Source organism: Fomitopsis serialis, assembly GCF_022376445.1.
Source record: "Fomitopsis serialis strain Sig1Antser10 chromosome Unknown B0H18scaffold_99, whole genome shotgun sequence".
NCBI lineage: Eukaryota > Fungi > Basidiomycota > Agaricomycetes > Polyporales > Fomitopsidaceae > Fomitopsis > Fomitopsis serialis.
Window position 1 is genome coordinate 43,967 of NW_025955059.1, and position 22,691 is coordinate 66,657.

Genomic DNA, 22,691 nt, shown 5'->3' on the forward strand with positions numbered 1-22,691 from the left:
GGACAACGTCCCCGCACCGGGGACGTCGTACCAGACGAAGGGGTTGTCGAGATTGGGGTCGGCGTACCGCGTGATCTCCTTCGTCGTCTCGGAGGTGCCAGTTGGGGCAGCGCCCCTGTCCGCATTCCTCCGGCCGAGGAAGGCGTTCAGGAGCGAGGACTTGCCGCTCCCAGCAACACCGGCAATCGCGAAGTGGATGTAGCCCTCTTCGTACTGCAGGAGTTGCTTGGCAGCCTCGTACTCTCCCTCGGTGGGCACCTTGACAGGCCTGATGGGCCTCTGCTGGCGCTGCTCCGCCTCGCGCGCTGCCTTATCGGCGGCAACATGCATTTCCTCCGCACGCAGCTGCTCCCGGCGCGCGCGGCGCAACGCTTCCCGACCATCCATACGTTCCTTCCAGTACTGTTCCGCCCTGTCCTCCGCCTGCTCAGCCCGACCGGTTCGTCGCAGCGTCTCGCGTGCATTCATGCGTTCCTGAAAGAACCGTTCGGAGTAGTACTCCGCCGCGGTCGACTGATCAGCTGTCTTGGGCTTGGGCTTGGGCTCTGGCGCACGTTGGTGTATGAGCACCTTCAGCTGCGACATGGTAGGGTTCGGCTCCATCTTTTCAGAGCGGAAGGCGTTGCGGATCGCTTCGAAGGCTCGTTTGGCTGCACTCCCAACTGCGCTGACTGCGTTGCCCATAATCCCTGTGGTGGGCTGCGGTAACACAGGACGAATCTAGCATTTTATCATCGACCGATGAAGATAGTACACTTACCGGTAGGCTCGAGTTGCTACCTGCCTGTGAGCAGAGACGGGGTCACCAGCAGATAAGACCACCTATATAGAGGTCCCGCTGACGTACATCAAAAACCATAAATGCGGATGTGTGTACGCCACAGGTTAGTCGTGGATGCGAGAAGCAGGGTCATGAGACCCTAGGACAGGCATGGGCGCATCCTTACTCACACTCACAGTTGCCGCACGCTAACCGTATACCGGGCGAAGCGTAGAAGAAATGCTATACACGACAACTACCCACATACATCATGCGATTTTGACAGTCTAAAGGGGACACCTTGTCAGCATAGGACGCCTGCAGGCAGACAGCAGACACTGACCTTTGCATACAGCGAGTCTACGACTTTTCCGACCTGCTCCAGGGTCTCTATCGCCGCTCCATACGTGTTCTGCGACGCCCACAAATGCGTCAGCATGAACTCTGATAACTAGATAGCTGACGGAACTGACATCCGCCTCAGACTCCTCAAACACAATCAGGCAACCCCTGCCCTGGTCCAGCACGCCGTGGAACACCTTGTCGAGGATCATCTGCGAGAGCTTGATCTCGACCGCCTGCCGTCCCTGGCCGACCTGCTGCGCGACATACTCTACCTCCACGACGCTGTACGGCTCGACGATCCGCAGGAGGTTCTGCTCGAGCAGCTTGTCGTACAAAGCGCTCAGGTGCGTCCGGATTGTCGGATCGCTGGACAACTCTGTGCGCGTAATGTGGTCTGGTGAGCTACGGACTGATAGAGGTGATGGTCGGGGGATCCGCACCTTGTTGGTAGTCTTTCAGCGCTTTCTCGAAGTCCGCAAGGTTCCGCTGCTGATGTGCACGCGCGACGGCGCGCATGCTCTCTACATCCCTCAGCTGCGCATACTTGACTGCGAATTTCACGCTCAACAACGCTGTCACATCCTCTGGCTGTTCAGCACGCATACATCAGTGGTTGGTTGAGTGGGTTGAGTGGGACAGCAACGTACTAGGTTCAGCATGATCTTGCACAGCAGCATGTACTTGAGTGCGCCGAGTGCTCCAGGGTCGTCCTGCGAACTGAGACTCTCGAACGTCTCGTAGAAGTAGGAGTAGGCGGTTGAGTAGTCCTTGTCCTCGGCGTGGAGGATACCGGACTGGAGGTCGAGCCGTGCCTGGAGGTGTGGTGGGCAGTAGATGGAGTTGGCCGCTGTGCGCGCGGAGGTAAGGGCGGCCTAGGCGATGCAGAAGTCAAAATGGAATCAGATGTTCGTCAACGCTGATGCACACCTTTGCCTTTGCAAGGTTGCCGATACCACGGTACACTCTACTCTCCAGTAGATGCACCTCAGTGAGGATCATCTTGTCGTCTAACCGCTTCAGCTCTGTTAGGAGGTTATCGATGAGGCTCAGAGCAGGCTTGAACTGTGACATCTCTAGTTGACTGCGCGAGTTATTGAAAGATATGATTCAGAAGTGTTTTTGATACTCACAGTCCAACCAGCCGCGTCTCCAGACTGTGCTTGAGGAATATCCGCTTCTCTCGCTGTGCCCATTGAATGTTCTCGCTCAAGACGTCTATTTGGATCTGCTGGCTGTCAGGAATGGCGTTGAAACAATCGAGCACCGTCCGAACTATCCGGCACGTAAGTACACACCACAAGTCAGTACGCGTGACACGTACTGAGTTTAGCGGTCTTTGCCTTGGCTGTTGTTGAAACGAACGAGCGCGAGAGCGTGATAACTTCTGCGACACCTTTCGCGTTCCTAGACAGTCGTTAGCTTTCTTCGCTATAATTTGCAGGATGCATGGCGCACTTCTGAGCCTGATATAGCTCCGCTAGCTTCACCAGCGCAGTGTCCTGCTGTCGGAGCTCTGCTTCCCGCTGTGGAATGTCTGCATGCTCCGAGATGGGTGTTGCTGCAGGCCGGAAGTCAGCGAAAGCGTGGACACTACAAGAGCGCGGAGACGGACTTATGACCTCCTTGAAGATGGCCTCTGCCTGGGCAGGTGGTGCCTTCGATGCTTGTTCAAGCAGCTCTCCTTTGGTCGGCATGTTGGACGAAGGTTCGAACGAGGTGGGAGGGGATAGAAGGTAGGCGAGGTCGAGGGTGGCTGAAGGGAGAGAGGGACCGCACGCGACGGTGACGCGTCGCGCTCGAGCGCCTATAGCGTACGCGTCGTACTCGTCGATCACTCGTTCGCCCTCAGCATCTCCTCCTCCCTCGTGTATCCACCTCACACGCGTAATCATGCCTGAAGACGTTGTGCTCCCCATCCCGAACTCTTCCCTCCCTCAGAACCTCTTTGTCCTCTCGCAGCCACACCTCTCGCACCTACACGAGAATGCGAAGAAGGAGCTCCTCGCGGGCATTCAGGCGGACCGTACGTTCCTGCAGAGCTCCCTCCGTTCTGTCGCTCATTTTCACATCCACAACCGTGCATAATGCTTGGACGATATGTGGCGCACAGAGATGGCACCGTATTACCGTTCCGTGACCACCGCATCCCCCTTGCCTCTTGATCAGTCCCTCCTCGACTCTATGGAAGCCGCGAACAAGGTCGAGCTGGAGAAGCTTGACCAGCGGCTGGAAGAAGCGGAGAAGACAGAAGGAGAGAGTGACATTGCAGACGCGCTTCAGGCTCGAGCGAATTTCCTCACCAGGATCGGAGAGAAGGTACGTGGATTAGTACTTAATGGATTCCGGCCCACTCTCCTTGGGTGTCGTGCACTTTCTCCAGCATACTCACTCTTACGTCTGCAGGACAAAGCGGTTGAGGCGCAAAAGAAGGCATTAGAGAAGACTGCCGGGATGGGCTCGCGGATAGACATCGTCCTCACGCTCGTCCGCATCGGTTTCTTCTTTGGCGACTTTGACATGATTCTCTCCCACCTCTCGGAAGCAGAAGAGTGTGTCCTGCCAACATAAACCTCTATTGTCTGCTCACGTCTCTGGCATATAGGTTGATCGAGAAGGGCGGCGACTGGGACCGTCGGAACCGTTTCAAGGTCTACCGCGGCCTCCACCTTCTGAGCATCCGGCAGTTCAAGCGAGGAGGCGAGCTTCTGCTCGACGCACTATCGACATTCACGGCGACGGAGCTCCTGAGCTACCATGACTTCGCGACATACACGATCATCTCGAACGTGCTCACGCTGACACGAGTGGACCTCAAGAAAAAGGTACAGCGCTCCCCTCGGTACAGCGGGAAGCCAGACTGACCTACTTGCGCACAGCTCATCGAGGCGTCCGACATCACACAAGTCCTCCCCGAGCTGCCCGTGCTCGCGGACCTAATGAAGAACCTGTACGACTCGCACTACGACAAGTTCTTTGTCGCGCTCGCGACGCTCGAGCAGACGCTGCTCCTCCCCTCGCGCCTCCTCCACCCGCACACGCGCTTCTACGTGCGCGAGATGCGCATCCTTGCGTACAGCCAGCTCCTCGAGTCGTACCGCAGCCTCACACTCGATAGCCTCGCGCGGAGCTTCGGTGTCAGCGTTGATTTTGTTGATAAGTACGTACATGCTGTCCTTCTCTTCATCATCCCTGCCCTTTCCTTCGTCTACACGGACAAATCCCCGGACCCTTCTCCTTCATGTACATCTTCCCGTACCCCGTCACATCGTGCTGACTCCCTTTCCCCTCCAGCGAGGTCTCCCGCTTCATCGCATCGGGCCGGCTACACTGCTCGATTGACAAGGTGCACGGCGTCGTGGAGACAAACCGGCCGCCGCTCAAGGCCGCGCAGTACGAGACGGTGATCCGGCAGGGCGACATTCTCCTGAACGCGGTGCAGAGATTGAGCAAGGTGTTGTATTAGGCTGCACCGCGGGTCCTAGGGATCTAAGGCGTCGCTGTAATTAGGATTATATTGGACTTGAAGCCTCCTGCTGTGATGCGCGTGCTGTGGTTCTGATTCTCTGGAGAGTCCGGCGTGTGAATACGTGCGAAGTGCGTGATGTGCGAGCGAGAGCGGTGCAATGGAGGATAATAGGACATAGTGCAAGATGCCGAGAGCTGCTGCGTAGCCTGACTGCGATCCGTCATGCATTCATGCCTTGTCTTGCTTGCTTGGAGGTTCGGTCGGTGGGACGCCCCATTCCGGGAGGCCCTTCGGTCGCTCGATTCGCTTCGGCTCCCATTCCTGCTCCGCCGTAGCGCTCAATCGCTGCAGGACGGAGCATTCTGTAAGGTCCGGAGAGCATGAGGATATAGACGACCACGCACGAAGTATTCCTCCCGAATATCAAACTTCTTCCGACTCTTCGCGAGCCCTAGCTCCTGTTCCTTGTTCACCTGCGCGCCGGAAGACGTGAGACCTGAGCTGGGGCAGGGCAGAGGGCAGTAGAAGCGCACCTGAGTAACTTTCTTGTCGTGCAGGTCGTACCGCGTCTGCGTGAAGCTCTGCATTGCGAAGCTCGCGCCGACGATGATGAGAACGAACGGCACGCCGAAGAGCGCAGGGTGCTTTCGGAGCACACGGTGTACAGGGCTACTTTTGAGCGGGCTAGAAGAGAATGTTGGCATGGTTTGAGGACACGGTCAGGGCATCTATAACTTCGGTGGTAGGACGAAGGTCGTCGTGGGCTGCTCAAGGTGTCCATGTTCGACTAGCGCTCGTGCTAGATCCGATCGTGCGTTAACGCCAATTGGGCGCTTAGCTTGACCGTCGACATGCTCTGCGCACTGAGTTATACATGGTCGCCTGATTGCGATGCCATTAATCGACTGTACGTTTCTGACGGACATTAGGCGGAACATATGCACTTGGGGAGCGTGGTACGCCGCTAATGCGTGGGACGATCCATAAACTTCACAGAATGATGAATCACACTGATCTACGTACTTACGCGGCCAACGGCTCGAGTCTCGACATATGTGACAAGAACATACTCATATCCGGGAGAAGATCTGATAGATTCGACATCAGTGTGCTTGCTTTTCCAGATGCGATAGATGCCCGCTGCCATGCGGATTACGCACCCCAAGTCACCCGCCTGCAGTTTCGTCGCTGACAAGTTGCCTGTACCTGCAGTGATGAAGTTTCTGCCCTGGGCGAATCACCAACACTGCTTACAGCACAACCACCGCCGTCAACGCACCCCTCTATGGCGTATCTGCTCCCCGCCGTCGCAGGGGCCGCCCTTCTCGGTGCTGGGATTGGTGGATTGGTGGCCTCCATCCGGAAGGCCTTCAAGTCCCGGAATATCCGGCGCAACCCCGTGCTTGACGAAACAACCAGGCGCGTCAACCAGATGCACGGACGGGATCCAGAGGCTCAACTTCTAGCTCAGGCCCATGGTCAGAGTACGGCTCCCGCTGCGAGGCAGGATAATGAGCAGTTAAAGGGAGGCGCAGAGGCGGGAAGAACAGGAGGGGTGGCAGAGAAGATACACAGAAGGCGGCGGAAGCAGCGGTGCGACATGCAGAGCAAGGGAGACGCAAAGCCGAGGAACAGAGGAGGAAAGCAGAGGAGGCCGCGGAGAAGGAGCGTCTACACCGTATGGAGGCCGTGCAGGAGATGCTCTGGATGTCAACCAAGCAGCAGGAGGCGGAATGGGAGCGACAGGCGGCGGATAACGCGGCAGCGGAAGCACGCGCAGCACGCGACATGACGGAGATGAAGCTTCGCGAGGGCATCAGGCCAATGCGCATGCCGACGCTCGACGAGATGGTGGCCGCTAAGAAGAAGCTGGGGTATAAGGAGGATTTCTTCCACTTTGCTGTCGCTGGCGCGGCTGGCACAGGGAAGTCGTCGCTCGTCAATGCCCTCAGGGGTCTGCGGAACAAGAACCGGGGCGCGGCACCTACCGGCACCTCTGAGACGACGATGGAGACCACACGCTACCCCGATTCCAATTCTTACAACCCGTTCGTCTGGTATGATGTACCAGGTGCCGGCACGCAGAACACTCCCGACTGGGTGTACTTCGTCGAGCAAGGCCTATACATCTTCGATAGTATCGTCGTCGTCTACGGTGATCGTTTTACCGAGATAGACATCGCGATCTTGAAGAATTGCGACCGCTGGCGGATCCCGGCGTACGTTGTACGCTCCAAGGCGGGTCAGAATATCCAGAATGTCATGAACGAATTGGTGGAGTCCGAGTCAGACGACGAGGACGAGGACGTACCGACAGGCTTATTCGACAGATTTCGAGGGCCGGCGATGAGTGAACGGTGGGCGGAGGCCAGAGACAATCAAGGATACGCGCAAAGACGTCCACGACAACCTCGAGCAAGCGGGACTGCCGCAGCAGCGCGTGTACATCGTTGATCAAGACATCCTGGTCCCCGTCGTAAATGGAAAGACGCATCCGGACACCATCGACGAAGCAGATTTGTATAGGGACCTGCTTGCCGAAGCGAGCCGCAGGCGGATCGTTGCAGACTGATTTACCGGGGGTGTGTACTCTTGCTGGATGACTCGCATATCTATCCTGAATACCTCGACATAGACGAGTCATCAGTGCTGTGTACGTACTGAAGTATGTTGGGGAACAATGTACTTCCTTTTTCCGTGTACCTTCGTGGTTGCCCGTTCACACGGGAAGGCTCATGTCGCCGACCTCCGCCCTCACACCGTAGGATAGATCCGATGCTCAAGTCACAGAGGGCCGTATTGGGATATCACCGTAGAAAGAAGTTTTCTTTCGACCGTAGTCGCCTTCAGATGGCGGTTTGACTTACCGACCAGTGAACCTTTTGCCTCGCTAGACTCGAAGTCATTCGTCATCTTCTTCGTTATGCTGGATGATAAGTCACGGTCACCGTACAGACCGGGACAAAATGGACTTGGCCCTTCATGAGTGCTGAATGTCTGAATGATACTCTCGTGGTGTCCGTGGTTGGCCTGCCGCAATCCGCCGCTTGGCTGCATAGATTGGGCAGTCGGCCACATGTGTGGAACATTGCATCAGAAATGCTAGAGAGAGATATGAGTGCAAGCTGTGCAATCCCGTTCAAACCCATGCATACATGTAGTACCAGTCGGCCCCGGTTCCAGCGCTTGAGCCTGAGTCCCTCAGGCTGGGGCTCGTGGAGACAGCTTCACATGACAACGGGGAAAGTCGGGCGTTCTTTTTACAGTTGCCTTGCAGATGCAGGATCTCAGGGATGCAAGAACGCAGAGCTCAGCAGACTCGAATACACTTCCGAGTCCGTCGAGGCCACCGTGACGATCGACTCGGACTGGATGATTGTGGCAATGATTTCGGCAAAAGCCGGATATTAGTCGCGCCGCGGCGTGTTTGCCACTGCGTACTTCGGGCGTACTTGCTCTTGCTCTCCTCACGACCAAGTATCGCGCAACTCTCGCAGCACCCGTTTCGAGCCAAATACAACCGACCATACAGCGGCATACGGCCTCACTTCCGTGGGGATGAATCCCGTGGCGTCACGAATTGAAGAGCGTGGTGAAATACACCTCGATCTTCACATGCTACGGTGGGTTTGCATTGCGAGCATGTTTCCGGGTGCGTGCCACCGTCTCCTATTATTATTCACTCAGTACCGGAGCCGATGATATCCGACACTGTGTTTTCAGTCCGTCGAGAGTTCAGATTTTCAGTCTCACCAGTCCAGCCCACCCGGATAGCGATGCCTTCGGCATCACCGGTTCCGTTGTGTCATCAATCATCTCGATTTTCATGATAATGGCGGAAACAAGACGCCTCTGTAGGCCTTCGTATCGGCGTTCAGTCGGCGTCGATGATGTGTTCGACGAGGGATCGGGACCGCACCTGAGAAAGATGTGTAGTGACTCCACATGGTGTTCCCGATGTGCAACAATCGAAGTCGGTGTCACTATGTGCCAGTAGCCAGCGTCATGGAAGACGCCGAACAGCTGTAGTACGTCGTTCGCATTTGCGAGTCTGCCAAGGCTTAGTGGCTATGCGATATGCTGAAGCCGTCGTCGAGCGTTGTAATGGAGCTGATCGTGATGCTACAGATACATGAAGAATACACTGGGTTGCCACCTGTACTTCTGTGACGTGCAAGCTGATATATTCGTCGCGACAAATTATGCAGCTATGCTCGACTGCATGGGCCAGAACCGTCAATGTTGCACAATGTGTCTGGCCCAAAATGAATCTGCGTCGGTTTTCACAGGGCCTATATGCCAGAGTTTGGTCAGTCCACTTCTTTGTGTCGTGAATCACTTTCCCACCCTCGATGCGCTGTGCGTTTGCGTCCCCCACGTCACAGATGTGTCGCAATATGAGAAGATGATTGCACATGACAGGAAACGAATATATGCTGGGTGCTGATACTTCCATTAGAAGTCGGCCACGAGTTTCACCGCTGTACGACGATGTCACACACGCACTGCGCTGCCATTGAAGTGGGGCTCTCACGGCTCTAAGCATAGCACAAGGGACTTTGTTCGAGCGCGTGCTGTCGGGGTTCGCGGTGTTTTCTCAGCAGTCCCAGCCTCCGAGGGCGCTCTTCAAGTTGTCATTGACGAGCAGCCGACGATCATCAATGACGAACCTAGCTGACTCATAGCTCAAACTGCACACCAGTCTAAGGAATTCCATCCGAGTCCGAGAAGCCGAAGAAGCACAGCTTCAGGTCCAGCGTAGATGCGTGGGTAACGGGATCGCTGAGGGCGCCGCAGCAGACCGCGCGAAAGCCCGGGATCCCGCCCCTCGTCGCCGGGTGTCTGCCTTCGTTTCCGGTGTCCTACGCTTGGCGGAGCGCATGCGGTTCGGGACTAATTGCAGCAAATCTGCGATTTCAAGACTGTCAGATCATTGATGCCGCAACAGAGATCTCGGTATTCTGCACCTCCGTGCAGAAAGGGAAGCTTTCAATACATCCCGAACACAACGGGTTTACCCTGGCGGTCCGCATTACCAATATCTGGCGCATTTCTATAAGTACGAACGCTCGTGTAATGGGCGGTCGTTGCATCGCTCTTGGAGTCACTTCTGTCATTGAGACTGTGATCGCAGTTGTCCTGCAAGGGCTGTAATGTCCGCAACAGAGACAAACCATCATTCCTCTCAACCTGGTCCAAGCTCTAGCAAGCGAATCCCCCGAGGCATGGCATGTACAAACTGCCGCAGGCGCAAACTGGTCGGTGACTCTCGGTGACCGCTCGGCCAATTGTTTCTGACCCGGATCCCCACGATGTCAGAAATGCGACACTGCAAAACCTGTCTGTGAACAATGCGCCCGTACAAATAGACACGAGGAATGCGAGTATACGGACGGATCTTCCGCTTCCCGAACACAGGTTTTAGAGACCAACGCCACTCGCCTGCAAGAACGGATACAAGAACTCGAGCACCCGCAAGAAGAAACCGCGGGAGCTACACCTCATTTACCGGCTATGTCTCATACAACATCCCCGTGTAAGATACCTCTCTTACTGATTGCCTCGACAGGCTAAGCTGGGGTCTGTGTAGCCACTCAAATGGATGAGCCTCCGGCCGAGCTGACACAGTCGCTGTGAGCTATTCAGTATATGCCGTGAATTAGTATGCCATACTCACTGAAGCTCTATAGACTGCAACATTTCCTGCCTCATGCCGACCACGTCGGCTTCTTCCTGCACAAGCAGAATTTTCTAGCACTTGCCACCTCCACTGACGTGCAGTATAGGGATGCCAATCTCTCCCGGGCCTTACTTAACGCGATGTACCTATACGGTGCTTATCTATCCTGCACCGAAGCCCTCACGGTTCACGTGCCAACTTTTCTCGGCCGTGCTGTGGAAGCGGTGTCTAGGGATCTCGGTGGACCCAGACGGTACCCCTTGACGCAGACCATCCAAGCGGAGGTCATCCTCGCCAACTACTTCTTCTGCGTAGGCCGCTTGCTCGAGGGGAGGTACCACTGCAGTGCCGCGGTGGCGCTGGTTCTTAGTGGGCGGTTGCACAAGATTCGGTCCTTGTCTGCCCCCGGCTCAAACCCGCCTTCCGATCAGCCGCTCGACCGGATTGAGGAGGGGGAGAGAATCAATGCGTTCTGGACTGTGTTCGCGATGGACAAGGGGTGGTCTGTCGTCTCTGGTTCCCCTTCCCAGTTCGATGGGTCGACTATCGACACACCATGGCCGTTAGATACGGAGGAGTATCATCATGTGAGTGACGTGAATGATAAAATACAGACGCACCTTTGACTGACGCGCTCCAGCTCGGATTAACTCCCGATGTCCGAGGTTCACGGACGGTGTATAATTTCGTACACGAGTTGCCCTCGGCCTCGACAGGGGGGACGTCCTTGCTTGCATTACGCGTCAAGGCTGCAGCGTTGTGCGAGCGGGCAATCCGACTTGCCACGGGCGCTCCGCAAGGTATCAATCAATGTTCCCTTGTCGAGCCTCATACCAGTCTAATGCCACGAAGTGCCCGGTCAATCACAGGGAACGCACGCAGCGGAAGTGCAGCTACTGACTCGGGTCATTGACCGGTTCTCCGCGTCGTTGCCGATGATACACTCACTGCTCGATGCTAGCACGATCTGCCACTTATTGGCCATACACACGCAGGCGCACGTCGCGATGATTCTGTTATACCGCAGCGAAGGGGAGGCCACCGGGACGCTCCCTGAACGTTGCGTTAACGCCGCCAAAGCTGCAGCTGCGCTCGTGGGTCAGATTGACCTGCAGCAGCTGCACTATGTTGATCCTATACTCGCGGTGAGTACGATAGCAACACGGTCAAAAGGCTACGGCGTGTTTTACCCTTGTCACTAACCATTGCCTTAGCCTCTATGGACCATCGTCATCCGGATCCTCATTAGTACGTCTCGGTCGTTGTGTATATGCAAACTTGACACGATGCTGAGTGTGCACAGCACGGGTCCAACCGCTAGGCTTACTCGAGAGCGAACAGGACAGGGTGCGCGGGCTGATAAAGAAGGCTGTGGCGGGGATGGCGAGGTTCTCTCAAGTATCACCGCTCATGGGTGAGTGGTTTTGATCCGTGCAGCCGCCCGCGCTGGGCGCTGATGTTGCATATAGCGCATGAATTCTCGAGGCTGTGAGGGAGGGTGGGATGACTCGGCTGCGCTTGACGTACACGAGCAGCAGAGCGAAGGACGAGGGCGGCGGGCCGGAGAAGTGGTTTGGAACAGCAGGGTAATACGTTAAACATGCATAATTCTATCCTGAACTTCGCCACTCGCCAAGCTTTCTTCTACCACCATGATTGTAACGGCTGTTCAAGTTCAGGCATGTATTAAGGTGTGGATTTATAGAGATGATAGTCTGGTTAACTCTCACCTCTTCTCCGACAGCGTCAACCAGTGACCGCCCATGATAGATCACGATGCCCAGCGCTGGCACACGGCTGGAGGGGCATTTTAACTGTGGCTGGAGTTGCTGTCGATGAAAGCCAAAGTGTCCACTCTGCTAAGCTCGGATGCAGCAATCCGGCCAGGGACAGGACGATTTGGTTTGCCCGGTCATCTTGCAAGACCCACCGACGAGAACTTTCTATGGAGAACCCGGCCTATGCCTCAGAACAAACAACAATAACTTCCGACAATATTATGGTCTCTATCAACGCGGATCTCATTCCGGACACTGTTCGTTGGTGCGCTCGTAGCCGAGCGTTCGATAGAAACGTGCCCTGAGTGAGACATTGGAACATTCGCTTGACCCCCGGTGATAGTGTTACTGCAATGCATGCCGTTCACTGACGACATTACTGATACGGTCTTCGACGCAAGGTGCTATTGGGTTACCGTCCTGGTATCCTAGCTGTACATCTGGCCTTTCGGCGAGGAGTGAGTAGCCACTCGTTTCCTTGACAAGGTCCGCCACTTAACGAGCTGATGTTATCGATTAGTTGGCCATGGTGGGCTAACTCGTCGCCACTCAGACGAAGCCTTGTTCCAAATCCGGCCACTTCTACTGCGGGGTCCAACAAATGGGTGTACTGAAACACTTCAGGGTCTGTATCAGCTCAGCTGACTCTGAGACAACACGGTAATAGTCTTCTGCCTCGGCTATGGTGCGTACATCCGGCTCTTTCGAGGCAGACTACGCTGCTCGTCGGTAAGGACGTGGAACATAGGCTCACATTGTTTGTCTACGCTGTGGCCCTCGTTTAGCGGCTTGTTTGCCACTAAGCGAGCTCGTGAGGGACATAAAAGGGCGATTGGTCTCCGTTTGCCGCCAATATCGACCTCCCACCAACCCGCCGTAAAGAGGTACGTGTACGACATCCCTGTTCTGCGTTCTGGAATATTGACAGCTGTGTCACAGCAGTGACTTGCCATATTGTGAGACGCAAGCGACCAAATCATCATGTCGAACACCGCCGCCACTTCGCAGGACCCAGAGAACTCTAAGGTCCAGACGGATGGAGGCAGAGCCAGGGTGAGATCCTCCGTATGGTTCGTCGCGGGGAAGGTTTACTGACAGGTTCATCAGTCCGCTTCGCAGTCCACAGACTCTAGCGACGAGTACACCGTCAAGATCGTCGCCCCAGATGAAAAGGAGGAGGACTCGCCAACAATGACTGTATCCGAATACTTTGAGCAGAGGTCCGAATGAGCTGTCCGCCTTGGGTTCGCCATTGGGATGTCATCGCGCTCAGGGAACTATCGGAGCAGTGTACCAAAATGAAAATGTAGTCAGCTCCTTATATTTGATGTATACGGCGGGCTCGGAGATATAAGCAGTGTGGTGCTAAGTTATGACGGTTCAGAGCGGGAGTTCGCCGACGCGGAGAAGTCAGAGATCGCTCCGCCGTCGAAGTCGAACCAGCGAAACGTGGCTGAACGTGTAGACGCCCATACGCGGTGTGGCTGAGGCGATCACGTCAGGCACCTCCGCCACACTGTCTCCGAGAGCAAGCCGCTCGACCGAGTCGTCCCACCATCAACTGGCATGCTCCCCTCCCTCTCCCCTAAGTTATGAACACACCCGAGGTCGATGGTGTTCTCGACGAAACACCAACACTTCTCAATTCCACTCTCGAGGCCGCCTTGCGCTTCTTCACTTTGCCATCGCGTCTCGTCGCTCGCGTCCGCCGGCTTGACGATGTACTGAACGCGGACATCGATACCACCGTGGCGCACACTCGCGCATACACCGGGACGTCAGCATCAGGTGCACAGGCAGCCAGGCATGACGACCCCTCTCTGGGGCTTTCGATGGAGCCTCTGCCTGGCCCGCTGGGCTTCGTGACGTCCGGCTACTTCTTCGGCCTGTTCATAATGGTGAGCAGGACTATGCTGGTCTCTGACAGGGACATTGACTGAAACGTTCAGGCTCTCGTCTTGAACCGCATCCAAAACATTGTCGTTCCCCCGCGCAACCCGCTCGCCGCTCGTATACACGCCGCGCGCAGTGCAAACGGTCGTCTGTCGTTCCTGCGCATGTTCTTCGGCTCATTCTTGCCCGTCGACTTCTCATCCACGTTCTCTCGTACCTCCTTCCGCATACCTTCCATCTACCTCTTGTCGAAATCTCTACTGCTCTGGACAATATTGCTCTTGCAAATAGCGAGGTTCTGGCCATCATGGAGTTGGCTACAACCCGTTGGACAGTGGGCCGCTCAGAAGGATATGGAAGACATTTGCTGGTTCACATTCACCAGCACCTGTCTCGCACTCGCTATCGGAGCTCTCACTAGCGGTCTCGAGGGACTGCATCTCAATCATAACGCGCCCTTCAACCTGGTATGTCTGTGGGCGTAAGCACCGCTTACTGGTCTAACGTGTCTGTAGTTCTCCTTCGCCTTCCAACTACACATCTACTCGTCGCCGTCTACCCATGCCGACAAATTCCGAGACTTGCCTTCGAGACCTAGTAAGCATGTTATATTAACCATCATGCTACCGCTGCTGCAGGTACGGGCGTTTGATATGCCTCAATCATCTGCTGATGTTAGGATTTGACAGCTTACGATGCTACACTGCCTAGAAGTGAAGAAGAGCTGGGCCCGTCTCCGCCTCGTCCCTACTACATTCTGCTCGCTGCTCAGCCTGATCCACTTCCACTCTGTAATCTGGACCTCACCGACCTCATACCCGCTCACGAACTTCTTCCCATGCGTCGTCGAGTCCATGCTCGTCTGCCTCATCTCCTTCTCGGCGCTTCTCAACGTCGTGACACAGCTGCTGCTCGAGGGCGCGGTCACGCGACCGCTCTTCGGCCACGTAGACACGCTGATGCCGAAGATGGACGAGGACTTCGGCGTCGCGCTCGTGCGGCTCGGAACCGCAAGCCTCGAAGCGACGAGCGCCGCTGGGATGGGAAACGAAGTGGGCGGCGTGACTAGCGCGGGCGCTGCGGACCTCGTCGCGCGCCCAGCAGAAGAGGACCGCGGCGTCGTCGAGATCGACCGCTCAGGTGTCGTCTCGCTGATGCCAGCATTCGACCGGAAAGGCCATAGCAGGATGCGCCGGCGCGGATTTTTGAATGAGATCACGAACGTGAAGGCGCAGGGACAGAGGGCGGACCTGTGGGCGGATACGATGGTGAATGCCGGGTGGCACAAGGCCGTGCTAATGTTCTTCGTCAGTGCGATCAAGGCCTTCAAGCGTGTTATTGTAGAGGTTTTCGCCGCTCTGTGGGCCAAGGTACGGATCGGGACCAGCCTGAGCCGACACCACGTCCACACTCCGCCTCCCGCGCCTCGTCGTCCCGAACCGATCGAGGACGAGGACGAGGACGATGCAGAGGACATGGAGGCATATCGCCGTTTCCTGCGTGGCGAGTCTGTCAGCGATGACGAAGACGATTTCGTGCCCGCCGCTGACGAGTTCCCATCAAACAACCCAGTCGACGCGCCCGTCTATGCGCTTGATGAAGAAAGTAGCGAGGAACCGACAGCAGAGACAGACGAAGCAGCGCAGCTCTTCGCTGATCTATCTCAAGATGCGACCTCGTCTACATCAGCGCCCGTACTTCTCGCACATATGGCTTCGACTTCCACCTCGCCTCTTACACGCCGCAGGTACCGGAGCATAAACTCAGAGAGGAGCTCCGGTGACAGCGCCGCCGGTGATTGGGGCGACTTCGTACGAGAACGGAGGGAAGCCAAGGTGCCTGTGCGGGTTGTGGACGACGACTCAATGGACAGTCGGCGGAACTGTGTTATCTGCACAGTCGAACCTAGGGACATCATATGCTGGCCATGTCGGTAGGTTATCCGGGACTCTGCGATAGCAAAGGCTCCCACAGCCGTTCTGACGCGTGTCACGCAGGTGTCTGGCTTTGTGCAATGACTGCCGCGAGAACTTGGCATCGCGATCGTCCGCGTCGAAACATACCTGTCCGTGCTGTCGTCGGAGGTACGTCCCGCGTTCACCGCAGGACTCGACGCTGACCGATGTCTTGCTAGTGTTGAGGGATATTCAAGAATATACATCCCGTAGTCGTCTTGTCGATGTTTGTATACTATTGCGCTGCATCCGTATCTATTCGCGCTCTTTTCGAAGGTTCTGGGTGCTAACAGACACCACTCTTCCTGAAGGCCTCATGCATGCGCCGCAGCTTCGCAGTCTAAATGAAACCTACTATCGATCTCCGCCGAAGCCGAAGCCATGAATGAACGTGGATAAGCTCACTGTGGACCCTCTCAACTAACAGTGGACTCTAGTCTATTCACCTACAGTGCACGATTTCACATCAACGCAATCAATTGATCTGTCCAGTCGCTTTGAAGGTCAGTACAAATATGAATACCAACGGATAGCAAGCCTTCCTAATCACATATTGAATAACCCTCAAGGAACTTCCTGAAGGTCTAGATGCGAGCGTCGGCGTACTGTCTGCCGCGTGCAGTCAGCGTGTTAACTTTTATCAAAGCTGCGATTACATCTAAGGTCACGGAAAGCTGAAGCTTATTCCCGCTTCTCAGGTAGTGAGTTATAAAGACCTCGCGGTGTGTCTGCGCGCGCCGTTCCCTGACTGCGTCTGGTAGTACCGCAATAGGTGGATATGAAACCCTTACCGCACAATCAGCGTCAACTAATGATATGTCTGTCCTAACAGATCCCGTCTCCAGAAAGCAAGCTACGGCGTCTCGCGTATAGCTATGGGCAATGCCGTTTCCGTGGTCGCAGCTGTGGCGACTGCCGTCACCCCTCTGATACCTATTTTATCCATACCAGCCGCCGTCCTCACCGCAGTAACCTTGATCATTGGTGCCATCACAGGGATCATGGACGCGTCCAGTCGAGGCGGCGTTCATCATAACCCCATTATGGCGGAGATAGAGAGCCGCATCCAGGAGCAGGAGGCCCTCATGCGCAAGGCTGCTGCTGACCAGGAAAAGGCTGAAGAAGATTCCCGCGTGGCCCACGAGGAGCTCCGGAGATCTGAGGAGCTGAGACAGGTAGCGGAAGCAACTGCCAGGGCGCAGGAGCAGGAGAGGCGTCGCGCGGAAAAGGCTAGGAAGTCCGCTGAAGAAGAGGCCAGGAAAGCAGATGCAGAGAGGGTTGTCGCGGAAGAGCGCAGGAAACGCGCCGAGGGCGATGCGAGAAGAGCAGGGGAGGAACGTACTAGAGCCGAGGCAGAAGCGAGGACGGCCCAGCAGGAGCGGGACAAAGCCGCTCGCGCTCGCGAGGAGTCGGAGAGAGCTGCTGCCGAGGCTCGTGCTGCGCGGGAGGAGGCGGAGAGGAAGCTGCGCGAGGGAGTTCGTCCTATCGTCGTCCCGACGAGGGAGCAGTTTCTACAGGTCAAGAAGCGTCTCGGATACAGGGAGGGCTTGTTCCACTTCGCTGTCGCTGGAATCGCAGGCAGCGGAAAGTCTTCGCTGGTGAACGCTTTCCGCGGACTGCGTGCCGGCGACAAAGGCGCGGCAGCCGTAGGTATCACCGAAACGACTAGCATCATCGCTCGGTATCCCGATCCTGCGTATCCCTTCGTCTGGTACGACATTCCCGGTGCTGGGACTATGTCCATCCCCGACTGGCAATACTTCTCGGACAATGGGCTGTACGTTTTCGACAGCATCATTGTGCTCTTCGACGCACGCTTCACAGCCTCGGATATCGCGATCCTGCGCAACTGCGCCCGCTTCCAGATTCCCGCTTACATCGTGCGTTCCAAGTCAAAGCAGCATATAGCCAATCTTGCGGAGGACATGGCAGGCGGGGCTGGCGACGACGCCAGGATCGCACTGTTGGGGCCGGCGCGAGAGCGGTACATCGGTGAGACGCGCGCGAGCGTTGCAAAGAACTTGGAAGCCGCAGGGCTGCCGGAGCAGCGAACCTACCTGGTCGATAAGGAGGCGCTACTCCGGATAGTAAAGAACAAGATCCCCAAGGACTACATCGATGAATGGGAGCTTCTGCAGGACCTCCTTATGGAGGCCCGCCGCCGCCGGGTGCATGAGGATTGAAGGAGTCTCGCGGCATCGGGATCTCGCTGGTTACAACCTTATCGTCATGCAGCTGGTATTTTTCTCTACCGTCATCACTTTGTGTCATATGCTACGCATTGATTCGCCGATCTTAACCCTGTCCGCGCTAAGTGCTTTCAGCTATGCACCCGCATGCATTGTGATATTGTGTGTCAAGAGGTTGAATGCATTGAGGCTGCGGGGTCCACCTACGTGGGCCCATCTATTACCAGTGTTACCAGTGTCGATGCGCCATGGCGGAACATATTTGAGTTCGACATGCGAAGCTCAACGCAACCAGACACCGTGTTTGTCACACTAGCCATGCCCTTTGTCAGCCCAGTCCTGGAACAACACACGCGCACCGACTGATGCGCTGAAAGCGCTTTCTTCAAGATGAGGTCCAGAGACGGCACATGCAACCTCCTATCCGCACCCTCGCCACTCAAGTAGATCGCGTTGATCGCAGCGTTGTTCCGGACACCCCAGATGTCCTGCCCGTTCCAGTACGGGTAGCACCCCGTATGCTTCATCCCGTTGTACCCCGGTATCCCTGTATCGATCCTGCCAATCCCACACGCCATGAGCACCGACAGCGACTCCACAGAACAGGCACGCATACCGGAGTTCGTCGCGGCGCATGCTCGAGCGCAGCGCGAGGCGGCCGGAGGCCCCGAGCTTTCTCAGCGCGTCCACACCGAGGAGCGTGTACTCCTCGACGTACAGCGTCCCCCTCTCAACCACGGCCCGCGCCGAGGAGGACGCGTTCCCTCCGTCCTCCTGGCGAAGGTCGACGTCCGAGTCGCGCCAAGTGCCGGTGTACAGCTCCTCGGCGAGATCGGCGAGCGCCTTGTCGATGGCCGGCTGGACGATCTCGAAGGCGAGCTTGGCGGCGTCGGGGTAGTGCCCGCCCATGAGCACCACGACGCCGTAGCCCGTGCCGGGATGGAAGGCGAGGGCAGCGTGGTAGCCCGCCATCGCGCCAACTGCCGAATAATCGAACTCTAGTATTAGCACAGCCGATGATCCAACAAAGAAAGCACACATACGTTTCCAGTAGATCTTGCGCAGGCGACCGTTGGAGTCCTCCGCCTTGATGATCTCCCAGATGAACCCGATCTCGGTCCAGTCGTCCTCTTCGAACGTGTGCACGGGCTGGAGCCATTTGTTGAGCGAGTAGTGCGAGAGCTGGCTCCGCGGGTGGTTGGCGTTCAATAAGGTCTGCGTGACAGTGACCATGTCGGCTAGAGAGGAAAATTGGCCGCCGGCTGGATTCATGGCGTCCAGAAAGTCTTGATCCTAGGTGCAGACGCCAGACAGTGAGCGTGGGTAGGAGAAGCAACGGTGGCCAAGATACATACTGCAACTTCTGGAGCAAGAGACGGGACGACAATCAAATGCTTGTTGGCTTCGGTGGCGAGGAAATGACTCCCATTCAGCCCCATAGGGCCGAAGACGTCGCGCTGAAGAAGCTCAACATAACTGCTCTCAAATGAATCGCCGGCCGCCACGTTGCTCGCCGCCTCGAGGACTACACCCAAGAGGCCCGTCCCAGTGTTCGAGTACGCGGGATAGGAAGCAGGCGGCGAAGTTATGTGGTGCTTTGCAATAGCGGCGTAGAGCGCTTCGTGCGAAGGGAAGGGAAGACCGTTGGTCGGTGGAGGTCCACCTCCCAACAGGCTCTCGGGCCACTCGGCTACTGTCCCAGGTGGCCAATCCCTGCCGAGGCCAGATGTGTGTGTTGCTAGCTGGTACATGGTCATTGGAGTACTTTCGCGGGATACGGAGGGCTTGTTGGGGTCTAAGCCGTCCAAGCGATACCTGAAATCCTGGATGTACTTGTCCACTGGGTCGCCCCTTGCGAGCGTTCCGGTCAACTCGAGGTCGGAAAGGTAAGCAAGCGTGCTACATACCATCTGATAACCCCTCGTTGTTCCAGTATCAGACCCTCGAGTACAGTGAACAGCTTCGAGACCGATGCGATGCGGTACATCAAGTGACGGGTTGTCGGCGGCGACGTCGCCGACTCGTTCCCCCTCATCACACCGAAGTGACCCTCGTACAGCGAGCCAATGGATGTCACGACGGCGACCGACAGACTGTCGATGTCGCCCTTGGAGAATCGAGTGGTGAAGAACTCGTCTAGGCTTTGCGTGGCTGCGCGTTTGGCGGGATGGTCAGGGGACGGGGGTGTGTCGGCATGAAGGTTTGGGAGGAACGGCCTGCAACTCTATCGCTCGACGTCCGAGTTCTCGTGTCCGGAAGATGGAGAAGACGATGGGAGGTAGCTAGAGTAGTGAATGCCAAAGTAAAGAGACACGGCGGCGACAAAACCACTGGTCAGTAGATCCCGCATGTCGATGACCAGGGCCGGGTCAGGGAAGGATGGGACGAGATAGGCAATCGCATGGCGCCCCTTCTCAGCTGGTCTTGAATATTCGGTGTATCTGCCTGTGTGCTTCATAACACCGCTCGATGCTGGGCCTAACGATACTGATCTTGCGCAGACGTACACAGTCGCTTACAGACTAGATGACATCCGGTTCTGTTGACCACGACATTAATTCTGAAGCAGCTGAAGTTGCAGAGATACTAAGATCATCGCCTGGTGGATTCAAGCAGTGAGTATTAGAATGAATTGAAAGCTACTACGATCATTGAGATGCGTACCAGTCTACTATGTAGAGCGCTCACGATTGGGCAGACCACCCGGTGTATTGCCGTAACAGGAAATTGTGCTCCTGAAGAGGAGGCTCACGTCGAGTCTGGAGGCTTCGGAATGGTAGGTTCTCGCCGGCATTTCGGGCAACGCGCAACTGCCTTCGTAGTTCTAGACAACACCCAAGTCGGCCACATCAGAACCTTAACCTTGTAGGATGAGAACTGCGTGGGTAGTTGCACAGGCCTGCGCTCAGCCTCACCATCACGGAGGCCAACCTAATGACAACTCACGAGGCGCAGGTGAGACCTATCCTCTGCGTGAGACATTCGACTCTCTGGCCTATCGTCTTCCGCTCAACAATGGGTGGCTGTTGGTCATATTTCTCGCCAGAGCGGCACGAAGACCTGAAAGGACAACACCTCACCGGGCCCGGAGCGAGGAGTGAGACGGGGGACCTCGAGTCCATACGGCAGGATGAAGAGGCGAGACAGCGGGTGGAGGCTGAGATGGCGAAAGCAGAGGCAGAGAGGAAGCATGCTGAGGAACAGGTGAGGGAGGCAGAAGAGGAGAGACGCAGGTTGGAAGAGGAGCGGCAAACGATGGAGGCGGAAGCTCGAGAGGCAGAGGAAGCACGTCAGAGAGCCGAGGAAGACCTCAAGCAAAAGCTCACCGAGCGCAAAAAGGCAGAGCAGGAACGAGATGCCGCGGAGAGAGCGGCAGCGGAGGCGCAGGCTGAGCAAGAGGTCGCCGAGCGGCTGCTACGCGAAGGTGCGCGGCCCGTGGTCGTCCCGACCGTCCAGCAGTTTCGGGAGGCGAAGCAGCGCCTGCAGTACCAGGAGGGCTACGCGCATATAGCCATCACAGGCGTCGCGGGCAGCGGCAAGTCCTCGTTGATCAACGCCCTCCGCGGTCTCAACAACGGCGAGCTAGGTGCAGCCCCGACTGGGATCGTCGAGACGACGAACACCATCGTACGCTATCCCGACCCGGATCCCAAGAAGCGCGCCGCCTGGTACGACGTCCCCGGCGCAGGCACGCTCGCAGTCCCAGATTGGGTCTATTTCACCGACCAAGGGCTGTACGTTCTAGACTGCGTGCTCGTGCTCTTCGACTCGCGCTTCACAGCGACGGACGTCGCGATCCTGCAGAACTGCGAGAGGTTCCGCATACCCGCGTACGTCGTCCGCTCGAAGGCGCGCCAGCATGTCCGCAACCTCGCGCGAGACATGGGCGAAGAGGACAGCGACGAGGAGGGGGAAAACGGTCGTGATGCGCAGGCGGCCGCCCTCGCGCGTGCTGCTGAGCGGTACGTGAAGGAGTCGCGGGAGAGCGTCGCGCGGAATCTGGAGTTGGCGGAACTACCGCAGCGGCGGGTCTACCTTGTCGACAAGGAGACGGTGAGGCTGCTGGTCAAGGGGCGGCATCCGAGGAACGCGTTTGACGAGAACGATCTATTGCGGGATCTGGCTGAGGCCACAGGCCCTGGAGGACCGGATGATGCAAAGTCAGCAAAGTCGGGTTAGCGAGGTAGCCAAGCGCTTGTCTCCTGCCGCGCAGCACAACTTCACGAGTGATATCTGTGGTCGACGTGCTTCTAGTATATAACGCGCACGATAAACGGATTTTATTTGAACTGCACAACTGAGCGAGCGACAGGTCGACACGAAGGTGGGAGACGGGCGGGAGTTGGCACACCCTCTGCGGCGCTGCCCGAAACCTTCTCTGACGGGCGCAGTTGGAAGTCCCATACTGAACGCCTGAGTATCATACTGAGATGCACATCCGCTCAGCGGTGCAAAGTCCTCGAGACGAGCTGCTCGATCGACCTCGACGACTTTGACCCGGCGACACGCCTACCGTCCCATACGCAAGCGCTCAACGCAGGTACGTATCACTCGCCCAGAGAGCCGCCATGTTCCTGAGGGGCATCAAGCATCGTGATAAGGGTACCCAGGTCACCGTGTACACT

At 56.7% G+C, this 22,691-nt stretch overlaps 9 protein-coding genes across 9 annotated transcripts; 5 read left to right on the forward strand and 4 right to left on the reverse strand.

The window, feature by feature from the left end:
- Positions 1-963: 963 nt before the first annotated feature.
- B0H18DRAFT_1033866 (PCI-domain-containing protein) lies at positions 964-2,872 on the reverse strand. The gene is made up of 10 exons (XM_048030208.1): positions 2,718-2,872; positions 2,561-2,663; positions 2,427-2,509; positions 2,236-2,377; positions 2,033-2,186; positions 1,753-1,977; positions 1,546-1,693; positions 1,234-1,481; positions 1,104-1,172; positions 964-1,047 (listed from the first exon to the last, which is right to left on the reverse strand). Exons 1-10 carry the CDS (start codon positions 2,797-2,799, stop codon positions 1,030-1,032), a joined length of 1,272 nt encoding a protein of 423 aa, XP_047888445.1. The 5' UTR covers positions 2,800-2,872; the 3' UTR covers positions 964-1,029.
- A 49-nt stretch (positions 2,873-2,921) lies between these two features.
- B0H18DRAFT_690676 (PCI-domain-containing protein) lies at positions 2,922-4,739 on the forward strand. The gene is made up of 6 exons (XM_048039196.1): positions 2,922-3,128; positions 3,216-3,421; positions 3,509-3,654; positions 3,708-3,927; positions 3,982-4,262; positions 4,397-4,739. Exons 1-6 carry the CDS (start codon positions 2,996-2,998, stop codon positions 4,566-4,568), a joined length of 1,158 nt encoding a protein of 385 aa, XP_047888446.1. The 5' UTR covers positions 2,922-2,995; the 3' UTR covers positions 4,569-4,739.
- Positions 4,740-4,799: 60 nt separating this feature from the next.
- Positions 4,800-5,275, reverse strand: B0H18DRAFT_883578 (cytochrome c oxidase assembly protein COX16-domain-containing protein; the record flags this gene model as incomplete). Its single annotated transcript, XM_048040983.1, has 3 exons — positions 4,800-4,916; positions 4,976-5,044; positions 5,105-5,275. The coding sequence occupies 3 exons, from the start codon at positions 5,273-5,275 to the stop codon at positions 4,800-4,802; spliced, it is 357 nt and encodes a 118-aa protein (XP_047888447.1).
- Positions 5,276-6,578: 1,303 nt separating this feature from the next.
- B0H18DRAFT_938339 (uncharacterized protein) lies at positions 6,579-7,416 on the forward strand (the record flags this gene model as incomplete). The annotated part of the gene is made up of 2 exons (XM_048041840.1): positions 6,579-6,878; positions 6,946-7,416. 2 exons carry the CDS (start codon positions 6,579-6,581, stop codon positions 7,141-7,143), a joined length of 498 nt encoding a protein of 165 aa, XP_047888448.1. The 3' UTR covers positions 7,144-7,416.
- Positions 7,417-8,021: 605 nt separating this feature from the next.
- B0H18DRAFT_1033878 (uncharacterized protein) lies at positions 8,022-9,387 on the reverse strand. The gene is made up of 4 exons (XM_048030209.1): positions 9,031-9,387; positions 8,658-8,880; positions 8,295-8,599; positions 8,022-8,223 (listed from the first exon to the last, which is right to left on the reverse strand). Exons 1-3 carry the CDS (start codon positions 9,115-9,117, stop codon positions 8,307-8,309), a joined length of 603 nt encoding a protein of 200 aa, XP_047888449.1. The 5' UTR covers positions 9,118-9,387; the 3' UTR covers positions 8,022-8,223; positions 8,295-8,306.
- A 286-nt stretch (positions 9,388-9,673) lies between these two features.
- Positions 9,674-10,465, forward strand: B0H18DRAFT_1033887 (uncharacterized protein). The gene is made up of 3 exons (XM_048030210.1): positions 9,674-9,829; positions 9,891-10,204; positions 10,262-10,465. Exons 1-2 carry the CDS (start codon positions 9,725-9,727, stop codon positions 10,143-10,145), a joined length of 360 nt encoding a protein of 119 aa, XP_047888450.1. The 5' UTR covers positions 9,674-9,724; the 3' UTR covers positions 10,146-10,204; positions 10,262-10,465.
- Positions 10,170-11,743, forward strand: B0H18DRAFT_1123478 (uncharacterized protein; the record flags this gene model as incomplete). The annotated part of the gene is made up of 7 exons (XM_048034696.1): positions 10,170-10,204; positions 10,262-10,838; positions 10,892-11,051; positions 11,104-11,396; positions 11,466-11,499; positions 11,555-11,665; positions 11,721-11,743. 7 exons carry the CDS (start codon positions 10,170-10,172, stop codon positions 11,741-11,743), a joined length of 1,233 nt encoding a protein of 410 aa, XP_047888451.1.
- A 1,811-nt stretch (positions 11,744-13,554) lies between these two features.
- On the forward strand, positions 13,555-16,147 carry B0H18DRAFT_1033894 (uncharacterized protein). The gene is made up of 6 exons (XM_048030211.1): positions 13,555-13,927; positions 13,979-14,389; positions 14,438-14,560; positions 14,612-15,855; positions 15,920-16,006; positions 16,057-16,147. Exons 1-6 carry the CDS (start codon positions 13,622-13,624, stop codon positions 16,088-16,090), a joined length of 2,205 nt encoding a protein of 734 aa, XP_047888452.1. The 5' UTR covers positions 13,555-13,621; the 3' UTR covers positions 16,091-16,147.
- Positions 16,148-18,269: 2,122 nt separating this feature from the next.
- B0H18DRAFT_1123481 (beta-lactamase/transpeptidase-like protein) lies at positions 18,270-20,524 on the reverse strand (the record flags this gene model as incomplete). Its single annotated transcript, XM_048034697.1, has 7 exons — positions 18,270-18,378; positions 18,430-18,624; positions 18,683-19,046; positions 19,110-19,359; positions 19,422-19,917; positions 19,974-20,282; positions 20,337-20,524. 7 exons carry the CDS (start codon positions 20,522-20,524, stop codon positions 18,270-18,272), a joined length of 1,911 nt encoding a protein of 636 aa, XP_047888453.1.
- Positions 20,525-22,691: the final 2,167 nt, after the last annotated feature.

Coding starts and splice junctions, on each gene's coding strand:
- B0H18DRAFT_1033878 (XM_048030209.1), bottom strand. CDS start 9,117: ATGCTTAGAGCCGTGAGAGCCCCACTTCAATGGCAGCGCAGTGCGTGT. Junction 8,881..9,030: donor GTGAAACTCGTGGCCGACTT/CTAATGGAAGTA, acceptor AAGTGGACTGAC/CAAACTCTGGCATATAGGCC. Junction 8,600..8,657: donor ATTACAACGCTCGACGACGG/CTTCAGCATATC, acceptor CGAACGACGTAC/TACAGCTGTTCGGCGTCTTC.
- B0H18DRAFT_1033866 (XM_048030208.1), bottom strand. CDS start 2,799: ATGCCGACCAAAGGAGAGCTGCTTGAACAAGCATCGAAGGCACCACCT. Junction 2,378..2,426: donor GGCAAAGACCGCTAAACTCA/GTACGTGTCACG, acceptor CGTGCCGGATAG/TTCGGACGGTGCTCGATTGT. Junction 1,173..1,233: donor TTGAGGAGTCTGAGGCGGAT/GTCAGTTCCGTC, acceptor TGGGCGTCGCAG/AACACGTATGGAGCGGCGAT.
- B0H18DRAFT_690676 (XM_048039196.1), top strand. CDS start 2,996: ATGCCTGAAGACGTTGTGCTCCCCATCCCGAACTCTTCCCTCCCTCAG. Junction 3,129..3,215: donor CGCGGGCATTCAGGCGGACC/GTACGTTCCTGC, acceptor TGTGGCGCACAG/AGATGGCACCGTATTACCGT. Junction 3,655..3,707: donor CACCTCTCGGAAGCAGAAGA/GTGTGTCCTGCC, acceptor TCTGGCATATAG/GTTGATCGAGAAGGGCGGCG.
- B0H18DRAFT_1033894 (XM_048030211.1), top strand. CDS start 13,622: ATGAACACACCCGAGGTCGATGGTGTTCTCGACGAAACACCAACACTT. Junction 14,390..14,437: donor ATAACGCGCCCTTCAACCTG/GTATGTCTGTGG, acceptor ACGTGTCTGTAG/TTCTCCTTCGCCTTCCAACT. Junction 15,856..15,919: donor ATCATATGCTGGCCATGTCG/GTAGGTTATCCG, acceptor CGTGTCACGCAG/GTGTCTGGCTTTGTGCAATG.
- B0H18DRAFT_1033887 (XM_048030210.1), top strand. CDS start 9,725: ATGTCCGCAACAGAGACAAACCATCATTCCTCTCAACCTGGTCCAAGC. Junction 9,830..9,890: donor ACTGCCGCAGGCGCAAACTG/GTCGGTGACTCT, acceptor CCACGATGTCAG/AAATGCGACACTGCAAAACC.